Consider the following 17,411-nt stretch of genomic DNA (forward strand, 5'->3'; position numbering starts at 1 on the left):
ATGGTCAGTAATAGTAGCTTGCTAGTCATGCACAGAATAAGTTTCAAATTTTTGTTTTTAGCTCACCTGGGTAAGAAGTATTCAGGATGGGTTATTGTGACCACTCACTGTCCATTGTGCATCCATCTATCCACACTTTGCCGCAGACATGATCTCCTCTGAAATAATTTGGTGGAAGTTAATGGAACTTTGCCCGAGTGTTCCTTGGGAGGTTCGCAACCCAAGTTGATAAAAAAATTCCATTCCATGCAGAATTCTGGTAGCGATGGCAACCAAAAGGAAAAACTAAAAAAATTCTCCAAAACTGGAAGGCGGAGAGCATAGATATTTGATATGTAGCATTGTCTTGCGGTCCTCTATCACGTTTATTCAGATCATGTCCCTTGGGTCTTAAATGATCCAGCCCTGGGGTTTATTTGTTTTGTATAGACTTATATGGGAAAACTTTAAAAATCTTCTTATAGGAAACGTTAAGCCCTTTAGCTAAGGTATTTAGCATTTAGCTTTGTATATCGGTCTTACAAACAAAATTTTGTCCAAATCATACCTCTGGGGTGAAAACTGGCCCCCGCAGGGGTCCCTTGTTTAACATAAACTTACATAAAAGACTTTGAAAATCTCCTTGTCTGAAGCTGCAAGTCCAAGAGCTTAGATATTTGATATGTAGCATCGTCTAGTGGTCCTCTACAAAGTTAGTTCAAATCATTCCCTTGGGGCCAAACACTGCCCTACTCATGGGGTCATTTATTAGTCCCCTACTGGTTGAAAACCAGTTTCGGGGACTATAGGAACGCACTTTTCCGTCATTCCGTCCGTCCGTCCGTCCGTCCGCAATTTGGTGTCCGGTCCATAACTATCATCCATGAAGGGATTTTTATATTACTTGGCACAAATGTTCCCCATGATGAGACGACATGTCATGCGCAAAACCCGGACCCCTAGCTCAAAGGTCAAGGTCACAATTGGAGGTCAAAGGTCAACAGGGCTTTTTTCCTGCCCGGTCCACAAATCTCCCATCCTTGAAGGGATTTTAGTATTACTTGGCACAAATGTTCCCCATGATGAGATGACATGTCATGCGCAGATCCTGAACCCCTAGCTCAAAGGTCGAGGTCACAATTGGAGGTCAAAGGTCAACAAGGCTTTTTTCCTGTCTGGTCCATAACTCTCCCATCCATGAAGGGATTTTAATATTACTTGGCACAAATTTACCTCATAATAAGACGATGTGTCCTGCACAACTTTCAGGCCCCTAGCTCAAAGGTCAAGGTCACACTTAGCAGTCAAATGTTAACATAGCATGAACAGGGTCTGTTTCGTGTCCGGTCTATAACTCTGACATTCATTAAGGGATTTTAATATCACTTAGCACAAGTGTTCCCCATGATGAGATGATGTGTCATGCGCAAATCCCGGACCCCTAGCTCAAAGGTCAAGGTCAAAATTGGGGGTCAAAGGTCAACAGATTTTTTTTCATGTCCCGTCCATAACTCTGCCATCCATGAAGGGATTTTAATATTACTTGGCACAAGTGTTCCCCATGATGAGACAACATGTCATGCGCAAAGCCCAGACCCTTAGCTCAAAGATCAAGGTCACAATTGGAGGTCAAAGGTCAATAAGTTTTTTTCCCTATCCGATCCAGAACTCTGTCATCCATCAAGGGATTACAATATTACTTGGCACAAATGTTCCCCATGATGAGACGACGTGTCCTGCGCAACACCCAGTACCCTAGCTTAAAGGTCAAGGTTACACTTTGAGATCAAAGGTCAAGAGGATTTTTTTCCTGTCCGGTCTATAACTTTGTCATGCAAAGCAGGATTTAGATATCAGTTGGCACAAATATTCCCCTGGATGAGATAACATGTCATGCGCAAGAACCAGGTCCCTAGGTCTAAGGTCAAGGTCATATTTAGAGGTCAAAGTTCAAATTCAAGAATGACTTTGTACGGAACATTTCTTCTTCATGCAGGGAGGGATTTTGATGTAACTTGGACCAAATGTTCACTACCATGAGGCACCCTTGTTTTTAGAATTACGTCCCTTTGTTTTACTATAAATAGATTTTATTGTAACTTTTTTATTACTGGCGGTAGAGAAAAATCGAGACCACTTTTCTGTGGTACAGCATGCATGTTACATCCAATTTTTTGGTGTATTTTGACCTATCTCTACCTGGTAAAGAGTTTCTTGTGGACTTATATTATATAGATTTTTTTTTTTTTAAGATTAATTTCCCTTTGTTGTTACTATAAATAACTTACATGATAACATTTTTATAATCAGCCAAAAAAATTCAATATGAAAACAACTGGGTTTTTATATATGCACATTTTAATCCAAGTGTGTTGTTATAACATATTGTATATGTAGTACAATATTGTTTATACATCATTGACAGATATCAGTTTATTATGTTATACTGCAGTAGAGAAAATTAGGTGCCTTCCAGTAGGGACTTTGTATTGCATGGCAATACTTCATTCACTTGTTTTACATAGATTTATTGGGCAAAACTTTGATAATCCTCTTGTCTCAAAACTGCAAAGCCTAGAGTTTAGATATTTGACATACAGCATAATGTAGAGGTCCTCTGTCAAGAAATCATATACCCATTTGAGTCAGGTGAGTGATATAGGGCCGTCATGGCATTCCTGTTTACAGACTTGATTATATATCTTTAGAGAGTTGATGCAGAGATTTTTGTCCTATATTAAACATACTCGTGTCCTGTATTTCAGGTGCCAGTGTTGAGTGTGATCCATCTGGTTCTGTTTCTAGGCAACATGACAACAACCTTGAAGGTCTTAAAACAGAAATTCACAGAGGATATGAAGAATAAGAAGAAATTTTATAAAAATAAATATCGCTTCAACTCTAAACCTAAAGTTATGTAAATTTAATAGCAGAACAGAAACTGTAGAAAAATAGAGAGAGAAAAAAATGTAGTATTTCAGCATGAATAATGTTTAAAGGGGCACCCATCCAAAAATCTGTAAAAAAAATTTAAAATGTATGAAGTACTTCCACTGGTTACAATTAAGAAATGATACGTAGCAGAAGGAGGCATGTTTTAAGTAATTGAAACATGACAAAGAGCTTATGCTTCTCATGGAATAATTTTATGAGGGCCTAGCTGAAGTGAAATATATCATGCCGCGTATAACGTATTTGGAGTGTCTCATGCTTCTGTTATGTATTATTTTGCTACTCTTGGTTCCTGCAAGTTTGATAATAACACTAGCTTATATTATTTCAAATAACTTTGGTCTGTAGAATTTTAGATAAAAAGTGAAAACAAGGCTATTCAGAAAGTTCTAATATTTTTGTATGAAAACACTTGTGCTGTCCATAAAACTTGTAGTAAATCTACATTATCAATGCTATTTTAGTTGTGCAGTAAAATTTGATGCGAAGTAGAAGGAATTGACTGCACTTAATATAGTATGCTTAAATTAAGAACTTAAAAGGTACTTTTTTAAGATTATCAATATTACTGCAGAATCATTTAATTTTATTGGCATGAAATTTTGTGATTTCGACAAAAATGACCATTTCTTTGGGATGTGAATTTGTGGACTGCAAATTTAAAGATAAAATAAATGGAAAATTTGCTTATTCCTTAGGATTTAATTTTGTGGATTGACCCCACAAAGAAATCCACGCAAATTAGTCTCATATAAAATTGAATGATTTCACAGTATATAGCTGGACAATTGCTGTATGTTGGATGGATTTTAATATTAAATTGGACAAGTGGGAGCATGCCCCTTTAAACTAATTTTACACTTGTTTAGTCGTTGTGGTAATTAAAGGTATTTTGGATACTTTTTATACAGTTGGGTTGAATTACTGTCATTCTAGACATTGACTAATTATGCTTTAAATGATGATATAAGTCATTCTGTGTAGTGCAGTTTAAAGTGGCTTGTTCAGAAGGTTTTGGTATGTGTAAAATCATCTGAAAAAAATGTATTTTGTTAAAGTTACTTTTGGTTTAAAATTATTGACATAAGATTTTTTATGTTCTCAAATGGATGCATATAATATCACACTGTGAAGATGTACTTCTATATGTCTGTTTGAAACACTTCACGTCTCACAACAATAGAAGGGATTCCAGTGTTGAGACGTCGGGTCTGTTCCTCCAAAGTCGCATGCAAGAGCACTGGCCCATACCTAGTCGGGTCTGTACCTCCAAAGTCGCATGCAAGAGCACTGACCCATACCTAACCTGTCAGTTATGCTGTTTTTGGGCATGTGTATTTTGCAAATATACTTTTTTGTTTGGAAGTTTTCTAATTTTGAAATTTTATTTTTTTAAGTGGCCTTTTGTATAAAATTATTCAATAATTGACGTATTTTTGTTTTCTAATTATTCCCATTTGTACTGAGGCAAGTTCAAAAGACTTGAAAGCGTAGCAACATATTTTTAGTTATAAATAGAATTAACATAGTCCCAGTGTATCTAAGCTTATTAAAAGTCAACACTTGTAACCCATATTGATGACTTCTCCAAAAGACTAGTTTTAGTTGGAGGAAAATGCAAAATACAGAAAATGCTTCCAATTTTAGAAGTGTTCCTGGTTCTTTAGCATGCCAGGTGTAAAGCACCTATACACGGGACTCTTATCCAAATGTTAGTCATTTACCTAAGTAAGAATAGAGGGGGCTAAAAGAATTTTTAGTCGCACAGTATTACTACCACAGGAGCACAACTGTTACAATTTACGGCATGGCATTGCATGGATATTAACATATACAGATTTGTATATATTTTATTCATTTTTACATTTGTAGTTATTTCACTTTCCATTTTGACATACATGTATATGCAACATACAGTGTTCAGGTTGCCAAATGTATGCAGCTTGTCTGTTAATACTTTTGTTAGGTGAATTCGCATGAAACTAAAACACACAATGCTGTTAATTTAATTTTATGTCTTCTTGTGAAATGTTGTTTGTAATGAAGTAGCAAATGTTTAACAATAATGTAAAATACTTATGCAGAAATTTTTTGTTTTGTAAGATATTTGTAATGTCTCATTTGAAAGTACCATCATGCAGATGGATGTTTTGTTGACAAGGGAAGTTATAAGTTTGTTAATTCTTGTGTTCAAGAGTTTATTTTAATCGTGTTTTATTTATTTATCTATGATGATTTTGCCAAATAATGTAAATTTATAAATACACAGTTTTATCTTTGGTGCTTAGAATTGCATTTCATTTGCAAACAGCAAAGGTTGAGATTTGAATACATGCATGTGCTTTAACTCCCATACTGTAAAATCATTAATTTTTGCATGGACTAATTTTTGTGGATTTTGTAATTGAGTCAATTCGCAAATTTAAATCCCGTTGAACATGTAAAATTCACTTCAATTTTATGTTAAAGTATTGAAATCCATGAACTCGTATCGCCAAGAAATAACTTTTTTTTGCCAAAACTATGAAATTTCATGCCCACAAAAAATGATTTCACAGTATATACTTATAAGTGTCTTCTGAAAGTTAACTAATCAAGCAGCTGGCAAACATATATGTGAAGACTTTTGGAAAATGTACACGTGTGAATATCAAAATTAAGTACCGGTAGTACAAGAGTTTTATGAAAGTGTACAGATAATACTGTAGAATCATTTAATTTAGTAGACGCCAGTTTTTGTGGTTTGATTCGAAACGATTATTTTTTTTATCTCAGCCTTTTTATAAGCTAGTTTTATTAAGACTTTATTTCTAGTCCTGAGATTAAAAGTTTTGTTGTTTTTGTGCCATACATCTTGTGCAAAATGACGTGCAGTACAGTAGATATCGCAGTTCAAAACTCTTGTTATTTGTTTTCTATTTTGAGGTCAGTGTAAGGGGTTATAAATTTGTTGCCTGGCTTCTTGCTATGTTTCCCTTTTCAGTTTAATTTAAGTTTTTCACCAAAAACATTTTTGGTTGCATTTTTGCATTACTCTACCTTTGATAATTATTTCATTCCATTGTGCAAAAGGGTCACACAACAACAACAACAACAGAGATGCCAATATTTCATACAGGTACAGGACAGACTTTGTTTGTAAAGTCAAACCTCTGCTAAAAGCCCGCCTGCGTAGCTCAATAGGGAGAGCGCAGATCTACGGATCGCGAGTTTGATCCTCGAGCATGGCGTATGTTCTCAGTGACGGTTTAATAAGATAGTGTGTCTGAAATCATTCGTCCTCCACCTCTGATTAATGTGGGGAAGTTGGCAGTTACTTGCAGAAAACATTTTTGTACTAGTATAAAATCCAGGAACACTGGTTGGGTCAAGTGCCCGCTGTTACATAACTGAAATACTGTTGAAAAATTACATCAAACCAAAATCTGCTAAAGACTTCCTCTGAATAAAGGACACTACTACAAAACCTGCTTATAAAGGCCACTACTTTACCTCTGTTTAGAGGCCACCATTCAACAAAGACCAAATTTTTCATTTCCCAAGGGTGGTATCCTCAGAGAAGTTTGACTGTATATCAAAATTCTTTGAAATAGCAACAAAAAAAAATCAAAATTAGAATTCTTAACTGTTTAAAAAGGCACTTGTAAATGTTTTTGTAAGCCATAATGGTATACTTAATGCCATTAAAAAGCTTTAAAAAAAACACATGGATGATGTGTTAACATGTTGGTAATTACATAGGAAGTTAGATGGACATTAATTACAGAGAAACACTGTTTGCTCAAGCACCCGGTCTCACTCAAGCAATTAATGTGATACCAGGTTGTTTTCCATATATTTCTGTTTTGATAACTCGAGACACTGGAGTCCTGATAACTGCATTTTTGGTATCCTCTTGCAAACTTTAGCAGTCAGTGCTCCACTGTATTGACACTGTATGTTGGAACCATCTTCCTGACCAGATCAACTAAATTTTGTAGTTTACTATTGAGACAAAGGTAACAGGTTTTATGGTCAATGACAGTAACTGTAAATTTCCATCTATCACATGTAAAGGTAAAAGAAAACCTGTGATTTTAGTGGAGTTTAGTTAAAACCTTAAGCCTGCTGGCGGCAAGTTTTTGCCTATGCGACCAATGCACTGTTCACTATTCAGTCTGTAGGTTTTCAGTGAACTCCCCTTCAAATAATAAATGGTACTGTCCAAATTAAATGATAGAAGAGTCCATTTTAGCAATCCAGCAGGATAAAGGTTAACCATACAGGTTGTAATCTATTAGTAATGAGCTGTTGATATAATTTGTTTGGTAATTCATAAAAACAACAAATTCTGTTGCTGAAGTGTTAGTATTTATAACATATCTGTTTGTATACATTTAAGTTTCTGTTAAATATATTCAATAAAACTCATGAAATGTTTGCAAGGCTTTATTTCTATTTATTTTTGAGTGATTATACCCAAGGGCTGCAGATGTTTTTATCAGGATTAAGTGACCGGTTCATGTTCAGGGTCACTATTTCTGAAGACAGAATTTTCATTTCTGATCTACATTTCTAACTGCACTGAAAAAGCTTTGATTGAGCTTAAAGCTTTCAAGGGAAGTTTGGCAAGTAAATTTTATAATACTTTTCTCAAGTTGCCATCATATTTTATGGGATTTCCAATTTGGAAACAACAGCCTTTAAAAACTGGAAAATCGTTCGCAAGCATTAATCTTAATTGGGTTTGGAATTTGATCAGTGGTCCAATATCAAGTTGGTAGACTACAAAACTTGGCTCTTACTTTTTTTAAACTGAATTTAGTAACCAGTCTTAAGAATACAGCCTTGCTATTGGTCAGCTTAAAAATGTGTTTGGAAACAACTAGTCAAGGGCTTAGTTTTGAGACTGGTCTGCAAACTTATTTCAGGAGTTTCTGCCACCCCTGCTTTAAAATCCTGGAAAGTAATTTATTACCTGGTTTAGAGAATTAAAAACAAAATATTGATAGTTCTGCGCATTACAACAATCACAGTGAAGCACCGTCTGATAATCGAAAGTGTTCGCTTAATAAAGAATAGTTGGAACGAAACAGAAAGGAACAGATGTTTTACTGGAAAATAGGATCTATGAAGCTAAAAAGACCTGTCTGTGAATACTATATGCCAATTTGCAGTCAAGATGGCAAGAGTAAATGGGGTCCATTTCACTAAAATATTCTGCCAAAAAACAAAAACAAGAGGGCCAAGATGGCCCTAGGTCGCTCACCTGAGAAACAAACCATAACAGTGAAAACATGTTTAACCTAGTGATTTCATGGAAACAAATATTCTGGCCAATTTTCATTAGGATTGGACCAAAAATGTGGTCTCTTGAGTTTAAACAAGTATTTTCTTTGATATGATCTAGTGACCTAGTTTTTGAATCCAGATGACCTGTTTTCAAACTTGACCTAGATTTCATCAAGGCAATCATTCTGACCAATTTTCATAAAGATCAGTTGAAAAATACAGCCTCTATCTCATACACAAGGGTTTTCTTTGATTTGACCTAGTGACCTACTTTTTAACCCCAGATGACCCATATTTGAATTCGACCTAGATTTCATCAAGGCAATCATTCTGACCAAATTTCATGAAAATCAATTGAAAAATACAGCTATTATATACACAATGTTTTTCTTTGCTTTGACCTAGTGACCTACTTTTTGACCCCAGCTGACCCATATTCGAACTCGACCTAGATTCAAACTCGTCCTATGTTTCATCAAGGCAAATCATTCTGACCAAATTTCATGAAGATCAATTGAAAAATACAGCTATTGTATATACAGTGTTTTTCTTTGCTTTGACCTAGTGACCTACTTTTTGACCCCAGCTGACCCATATTCAAATTCGACCTAGATTTCATCAAGGCAATCATTCTGACCAAATTTCATGTAGATTAATTGAAAAATACAGCCTCTATAGCATACACAAGCTTTTTCTTTAATTTGACCTAGTGACCTACTTTTTGAACCCAGATGACCCATATTCAAACTCAACCTAGATTTCATCAAGGCAATCATTCTGACCAAACTTCATAAAGATCAATTGAAAAATACAGCCTCTATCTCATACACAAGGTTTTTCTTGGATTTGACCTAGTGACAAAGTTTTTGACCCAAGATGACCCATATTCGAACTCGACCTAGATTTCATCAAAGCAATCATTCTGACCAAATTTCATGAAGATCAATTGAAAACTACAGCCTCTATTGCATACATAAAGCTTTTCTTTGATTTGACCTAGTGACCTAGTTTTTGATCACAGATGACCAATATTCGAACTCGACCTAGAATTCATCAAGGCAATCATTCTGACCAAATTTCATGAAGATCAATTGAAAAATACAGCCTCTACACAAGCTAAATGTTGACAGACGACAGACAGACAGACGCCAGACACTGAGCGATCACAATAACTCAGCTAAAAAAACTGTTTGATTTGCATAGGTGGGCTTGTTGCTGGTCAGTCCTATAGTTTATCCCATCAGCACTAATGGGAAAAGTAGTCTGGACTTTATCAAGAAATAACCTATAAGAGACTTTAACTCTGTCAAAATATTTAGCAAGGAAATGCAGACAAAACATTCTACAAAGTTTTGTTGAAATCCCATCAGTAGTGTCAAAGTAATCCAGATAAATTTTTATGACCAGCAGAGACATGTACAGATATCACAAAATATCTCCCTGTTAATATCCTAACAGAAGGCTGCTTATTACAGACAGGCACCCCTAAAATACCACATGCTTGCTTCCTGCAAATAGGTGGAAGGCATCCCGACACAAATTTTACCTGCACAAGACTAGGTGAATGGCAACTTTCAGAAAGTTTTACGATACTTCACAAAGTATGTATTGAATTTTGTTCAACATGTATTTAATAAAATAAACTATTTCACAATATCAGATAACCTGGATTCTATAACAAAAGGGCCATAATGGCCCTATATCGCTCACCTGTTATCATTGCACTTAAGGACAAGAAGGTCAAAAAATCATAATCAAAAAGAAAAAAAAATCTTACAAGGTACAGATATGTTAAAATACACCTAAAAATTGGAGGTACCATCCATGTTGTACCACAGAAAAGTGGTCTCTGTTTTTCTCTATGGCCAATAATAAAAAAGTTACTAAATAAGCTATTTATAGTAACATAAAAGGGAAGTAATTAAATTTTTTTATTGTAAGTGAACATCAGAAGGATCTGCCAAATAAAAACAAGAGCAATGCAATGCAACGCGAATGCAGAGCATTATATACACACAAAACAAAGTCATATGACCTTTGACCCCTAAGTGTGACCTTGACCTTGAAGTGAGCCATCCGAAACATGCGCTCTGCACGTTGTTTTGATGAGGTGAACATTTGTGTCAGGTTTCTTTGAAACCCTTCGAAGGGTTCAAGAGTTACAGAGTGGAAGGGAAATTGCTAACCAACAGACAGACAGATGGACACCGAGGCAATAACATAACACGTCCCTTCGGGCGTATAAAAAGGAATTGAGATCATATGATGATACAAGTTGTGTGCAAGTTTGGTTAAAATCAAATCATAAATGAAGCTGCTATTGTGCAGTCAAGGTCAAAATAGCTAATTTTGGCCCTTTCAAGGGCCATAAATCTGGAACCCATTATGGGATCCGGCCGGTTCAAAAAAGGAACCAAGATCTTATGGTGACACAAGTTTTGTGCAAGTTTGATTAAATTCAAATCATAAATGAAGCTGCTATTGTGCAGACAAGGTCAAAATAGCTAATTTTGGCCCTTTCAGGGGCCATAACTCTGAAATCCATTATGGGATCTGGCCAGTTCAAGAAAGGAACAAAGATCTTATGGTGACGCAAGTTTTGTGCAAGTTTGATCAAATTCAAATAATAAATAAAGCTGCTATTGTGCAGACAAGGTCAAAACAGCTAATTCTGGCCCTTTCAGGGGCCATCACTCTGGAACCCATAATGGAATCTGGCCAATTCAAGAAAGGAACCAAGATCTTATGGTGATACAAGTTGTGTGCAAGTTTGGTTAAAATAAAATCATAAATGAAGCTGCTATTGTGCAGACAAGGTCAAAATAGCTAATTTTGGCCCTTTCAGGGGCCATAACTCTGGAACCCATTATGAGATCTGGTCGGTTCAAGAAAGGAACAAAGATCTTATAGTGACACAAATTTTGTGCAAGTTTGATTAAATTCAAATCAAAAATGAAGCTGCTATTGTGCAGACAAGGTCAAAATAGCTAATTCTGGCCCTTTCAGGGGCCATCAATCTGGAACCCATAATGGAATCTGGCCAGTTCAAGAAAGGAACCAAGATCTTGTGGTGATACAAGTGTGCAAGCTTAGTAAAAATCAAATCATAAATGAAGCTGCTATTGTGCAGACAAGGTCAATATAGCTAATTTTGGCCCTTTCAGGGGCCATAACTCTGGAACCCATAATGGGATCTGGCCAGTTCAAGAAACGAACCAAGATCTTATGGTGATACAAGTTGTTTGCAAGTTTGGTTAAAATAAAATCATAAATGAAACCACTATCGTGCAGACAAGAAATTGTGGACGGACGAAGGGCGATCACAAAAGCTCACCCTGTCACTATGTGACAGGTGAGCTAAAAAGTACTAACTGATTCTGGATAAGTAACTAAACATTCCTTCATGAACTGAAGTAGAGAATATATGACCAGACAAATGCATAATTGTCATGTCTGGTCAACTTGCAGAACAGAATGCAATGCCTGGAGTCAACTTGCAGAACAGAATGCAATGCCTGGAGTCAACTTGCAGAACAGAATGCAATGCCTGGAGTTGCCTGGAGTCAACTTGCAGAACAGAATGCAATGCCTGGAGTCAACTTGAAGAACAGAATGCAATGCCTGGAGTCAGCTTGCAGAACAGAATGCAGTGCCTGGAGTCAACTTACAGAACAGAATGCAGTGCCTGGAGTCAGCTTGCAGAACAGAATGCAGTGCCTGGAGTCAACTTACAGAACAGAATGCAATGCCTGGAGTCAGCTTGCAGAACAGAATGCAATGCCTGGAGTCAGCTTGCAGAACAGAATGCAATGCCTGGAGTCAGCTTGCAGAACAGAACGCAATGCCTGGAGTCAGCTTGCAGGAGTCAGCTTACAGAACAGAACGCAATGCCTGGAGTCAGCTTGCAGAACAGAACGCAGTGCCTGGAGTCAGCTTGCAGAACAGAACGCAGTGCCTGGAGTCAGCTTGCAGAACAGAACGCAGTGCCTGGAGTCAGCTTGCAGAACAGAACGCAGTGCCTGGAGTCAGCTTGCAGAACAGAACGCAGTGCCTGGAGTCAGCTTGCAGAACAGAACGCAGTGCCTGGAGTCAGCTTGCAGAACAGAACGCAGTGCCTGGAGTCAGCTTGCAGAACAGAACGCAATGCCTGGAGTCAGCTTGCAGAACAGAACGCAATGCCTGGAGTCAGCTTGCAGAACAGAACGCAGTGCCTGGAGTCAACTTGCAGAACAGAACGCAGTGCCTGGAGTCAGCTTGCAGAACAGAATGCAATGCCTGGAGAACAAACGTGCTACTTTTGTGCCCTACCAACTAAGTTTGCTGTGTCTGCACAGATTGTACCCGGTCTGTTTTGAAGAATAAGAAAGAAACAACACGATATTGGTTTGCTGTGTCTGCACAAATTGTACCCGGTCTGTATTGAAGAATAAGAAAGAAACAACACGATATTGGTTTGCTGTGTCTGCACAGCTTGTACCTGGTCTGTACTGAAGAATAAGAAAGAAACAACACGATATTGGTTTGCTGTGTCTGCACAGATTGTACCTGGTCTGTATTGAAGAATAAGAAAGAAACAACACGATACTGGTTTGCTGTGTCTGCACTGATTGTACCCGGTCTGTTTTGAAGAATAAGAAAGAAACAACACGATATTGGTTTGCTGTGTCTGCACTGATTGTATCTGGTCTGTATTGAAAAATAAGAAAGAAACAACACGATATTGGTTTGCATTTGTAAAGGACTCCCAAGCCAACAGCTTAGGCAAACCATTATGTCCGGTTCCGATCTATTAAAATCTGTCAAAAGATCCCTTGGAAGCATAGAATGCAACCAAAAAAGAATAACAGCAGACTCGGTTTGATGAAGTCTGTTCATGAGAGGTAACAAGTCACATCAATTCAATTCTGTCGCAGCCACTGTCCAGCTTTTAATGATCAATGAAAACCCATAAGCTCATAGCCACTTTCTATCACTTTGATAGAACCACAAAGTGATAGAACCACTGTTCTTACACAAGCCAGCTTGATGAATTCCTCACATAACGACCTGGGGAGGATTCAAACTCACAAAGGTGGGTGGCATAGAACCTTAACCATTCAGCTACAGAGGACCCTTTTGGGCAAACCAAGTAAACATCGTTCACCTGAGTACCATTGCTCTTAATGATAAGATCAAGTTTTGGCAAAGATCACATAGGCATACACATTAAATATCATCAGGATAAATATTTTCTTATAACAGTCCCGTTTGACCTATGGGTCACATGCTAGTCAAGGCCAATCTCCATATCAAGTTTGAGGGTCCAAGGCTCAAATGCTGCATTTTTGTACTAGCATGGCTATTTCTTACCCCGGAAGACTTAAATAACATTTAAAATCAATCTCATTAGATGCTGCTGAGGTATATTCATTTACATAAAATAAAGGGAGGTAATTTGTCATAAATTCAGTCAAACGTTATCTGCCCTGACTATCCAAGTCCATCTGATGGCATAAATGACATTTCGTTACCGAGATACACCCATTTTAATTTGAAACAAAGGGAGGTAATTTGACATAAAATCAGTCGATATTATCTACACTGATTGTTTCAGTCCAGCTAATGACAATAATGAAATTTCAAATGAGTCCTATAAATTCTTACTGAGATAAATCCATTTCTATAAAAATCAGGGGAGGTAATCATGCATTGGTATATGCATGTAGAAGATACAGAGTACAACCTTTTACAAAAAGTTATCTACCCTGATTGTCCAAGTCCATCAGATTCTGATAAAGGTAGGTAAAGGTATGTTTTATTTACCGTCGCTTGGTGAAACAATTAACATAAGCTCTATAGAGCTTTTCTGCGACCCTATATTAAGAACAGTTAAAACCAATTATACCTCATCCCCAGCAATTTGCTGGTACCCATTTACAGCTGGGTCGACTGAGGCAATTGTGATAAAGTGCCTTGCCCAAGGACACACCGCAATGGGAGTAGCCAGGATTCGAACCAGGGGCCTTCACCTCCATAGGAAAAGGCCCATGGTTCGAATCCTGGCTACTCCCATGATGGCACAAATGACATTACAAATCAGTATCTTCATTGGTTACTGAGATACACCAATTTTAATTTGAAACAAAGGGAGGTAACTTGACATAAAATCAGTCCATAGCTATCTACCCTGATTGCTTCAGTCTAACTAAAGACAATAATGAAATTTCAAATGAGTTCTATAAATATTTACTGAGATAAATCCATTTTTGTTAAAATCATGGGAGGTAATCATGTATTGGTATATGCATGTAGAAGATACAGAGTACAAGCCTATACAACAATATATTAGTAAAGTATTCAAATCAAGAGTTAACTAACATGACTATTTCTTACCATGGAATACATAAATATCCTTTCAAACCAATCTCATTAAAAGCTGCTAGGTATATTCATTTACATAAAAAAATAAAGGGAGGTTATTTGTCATAAATTCAGTCAATATGCATCTTCACTGATTGTCCAAGTCAATCTGATGGCATAAATGAAATTTCAGATCAGTATCTTCATTAGATATACTCATTTTAATTTGAAATAAAGGGAGGTAATTTGACATAAACTCAGTCCATAGTTATCTACCCTGATTGTCTCAGTCTAACTAATGACAATAATGAAATTTCAAATGAGTCCTATAAGTACTTACTGATATAAATCCATTTTGATTAAAATCAGGGGAGGTAATCAGATATAAAATAACTCCAGAACCTATGATCGGTTCTGATAGATTCATCATGGAATCCAAGATTTATTGTTGTTGAAGATATTTTGCAAGTTTGTATCAAATCAAACCATAAATGAAGTCTCTATATGGCTGCAAAAGCCAAAATAGCAAGTTTTGAACCTTTAAGGGGCCATAACTTTGGAACCTGTGATGGGATCTGGCCAGTTTTCGAAAGGAACCGAGATATTATGCCAATACAAGTTGTGAGCAAGTTTGATTTAAGCTGATTGCAAAATGTTGTATCTATGGTGTTCAAAAGCCAAAAAAAGCAAATTTTGGCCCTTTAAGGGGCCATAACTCTGGAACACATGATGGGATCAGGCCAGCTTTCGAAAGGAACCAAGATATTATGCCAATACAAGTTGTGTGCAAGTTTTATTTTAAAGTTGATTGCAAAATGTGATCTCTTATCATGTTCACAAGTCAAAAATGGCAAATTTTGGCCCTTTAAGGGGCCATAACTCCGGAACCCATAACGGGATCTGGCCAGTTTTTGAAAGGAACCGAGATATTATGCCCAAACAATTTGTGTGCAAGTTTGATTAAAATCAAATACAAAATGTGGTCTCTTATCATGTTCACAAGGAAATTGTGAACGGACGGACGGACGATCAAAAAAGCTCACCCTGTCACTATGTGACAGGTGAGCTAAAAAAGATGGAGTCACACTGAATTAAAATCGTTTATTTGAAATCAAAATGATGTATATACAAATGTAATATTCAACATATTTCGTAACAGTATTTCAAATTTTGGCAAACTGAAAATGCTAGGCACACTTTAACCTAACACATAGTACTGTTTATACACATTTGCTATTGTTTAAAACAAGTTTATTTTACGTTTACACAGATACTATGATGTATTGCTCATATTTTCAAATACAGTTTTAACAATACATGATCTAAAACTTTTAATATGAAGTGAGAACTGCAAAGTACAACTTATTCTTTTCCAATGAACCCTCTATCTTGACTTTTTTTGTCATTAATATGAGAAAGAACGACTATAATTAGCAAACTTGCTTCATTATTTTTGACAAGAATAAAAGCCTCCAAGACTGGTAAACAATGCAAAATTTCTGTGTCAACAACTGTAACAAACACAAGTATTTTCTTCAAAATATTTGATCAAACTGTTTCATCAAAGATGATTAAATATGTTTCATTGAAGATTGTTTTCACCTGGGTGCAAGGTTATTAAACTGAGACTGCATACCAGTCTAGGAATACAATTTTGCCATTGGTCAATTTCAAATCTTAACTTGGAATCAACCAATCAGTTTCCTCAATTTTGAGACTGGTTTTCAAACTCTGATTTATACCCTTGAACCCTGTATTTTCTATGTATAATGATCACACAGATAACTAATCTACTACTACAAACTAAAAATCATAAATAATACTACAAAAAATACACAGTACAGTTCACTTCCATACAGATGTAGTACAGCCTTCTTTGAACAGAAACATAATAAATTATATTTAAAATTAAAATTGAGCTAATCTAAAGTTTGTCTAAACCTACATATTTTCAGTATTTGTAGTTGCAATAAGGTGCTCATCAATATTCATGGTAATGTCGCCTAATGTTTGGTTACAGTAGTGCAAAATGAAATGGCAAAATCCGCACGAAACAAGATCAAACAAGGAAATCCCTCCTACATAGGAGCTACTGTATAAATGGATATTTCCACGGGTCAAAATGTTAGTGAAGTTGAAAAATTCCACACATTTTACATGTGGAAATATTAGCTGAACTTGCAATTTCCAAGTTGTGCAAACATAGCACATCGTAAGAATCACCAATTTGTCTGACGACATAACTGCACATCATTTTCTGATTTTAAAAATGCAGATTATATCAACGTATTTTAATACTTTAATTGCACAAATATGTACAGATAAAGTTAGAGTATAGAAATAAAAAGATTTTGTTCAAATAGTCAATGCTTAATACGCACTAATTCTGCTATGTATACAATGTGCATACATGTATTATTATCGTTTTTTTTTTTTTTACACTAGTGTTTGAATAAATTTCTCCCATGTACTACCGGTATTTTGGTACATTTGTTATGAATGTTGGCTGATATTTACAAAAGGAAATATTAGTGAAAGACTCTTAGACTAATATTTCCACCTCACTAATTTAACCACTTATACAGTACTTTATTGCATTGACAGGAAAGCTTATGTACATGTAGATATGGTGGCAAAAAGTATAACAATTTTCACGCAATAAAGGTCCTTTGGATAGGAAAATGGCATTTTTGACAAACATTTACAAGAACCAGTGTCGACTAGTATTAAATGGAGGTGTTTTTTTTTTTTTGTGGTAACTTTTTGTGTTTTTTTTTTTAAATAATAAGTGTAATAAAAATGTCAGTAATAATTAATGTGTGTGCGTGCGCTGTGGTGGTGAGTGGGGTTATGATATACAAGTGAAAAAG

The 17,411-nt window shown here is 36.1% G+C and overlaps 2 protein-coding genes across 2 annotated transcripts in view; both read left to right on the top strand.

The window, feature by feature from the left end:
* LOC128547381 (ion channel TACAN-like) overlaps nucleotides 1–7,350 on the top strand; it is a 33,751-nt gene extending 26,401 nt beyond the window's left edge. Inside the window, exon 13 of the mRNA XM_053519987.1 lies at nucleotides 2,745–7,350. Coding sequence (XP_053375962.1) covers nucleotides 2,745–2,900 — 156 coding nt within the window. The 3' untranslated portion in view covers nucleotides 2,901–7,350. The remainder of the gene's footprint in view (nucleotides 1–2,744) is intronic.
* Nucleotides 7,351–11,651: 4,301 nt separating this feature from the next.
* Nucleotides 11,652–12,557, top strand: LOC128547562 (uncharacterized). Its single transcript, XM_053520564.1, has one exon. The coding sequence runs from the start codon at nucleotides 11,652–11,654 to the stop codon at nucleotides 12,555–12,557; it is 906 nt and encodes a 301-aa protein (XP_053376539.1).
* Nucleotides 12,558–17,411: the final 4,854 nt, after the last annotated feature.

This window comes from Mercenaria mercenaria, chromosome 12 (assembly GCF_021730395.1).
Source record: "Mercenaria mercenaria strain notata chromosome 12, MADL_Memer_1, whole genome shotgun sequence".
Classification (NCBI taxonomy): Eukaryota; Metazoa; Mollusca; class Bivalvia; order Venerida; family Veneridae; genus Mercenaria; species Mercenaria mercenaria.

Excerpts from the sequence above, each read along its gene's own strand:
- LOC128547562 (XM_053520564.1), top strand. The coding sequence starts at position 11,652 with ATGTCTGGTCAACTTGCAGAACAGAATGCAATGCCTGGAGTCAACTTG.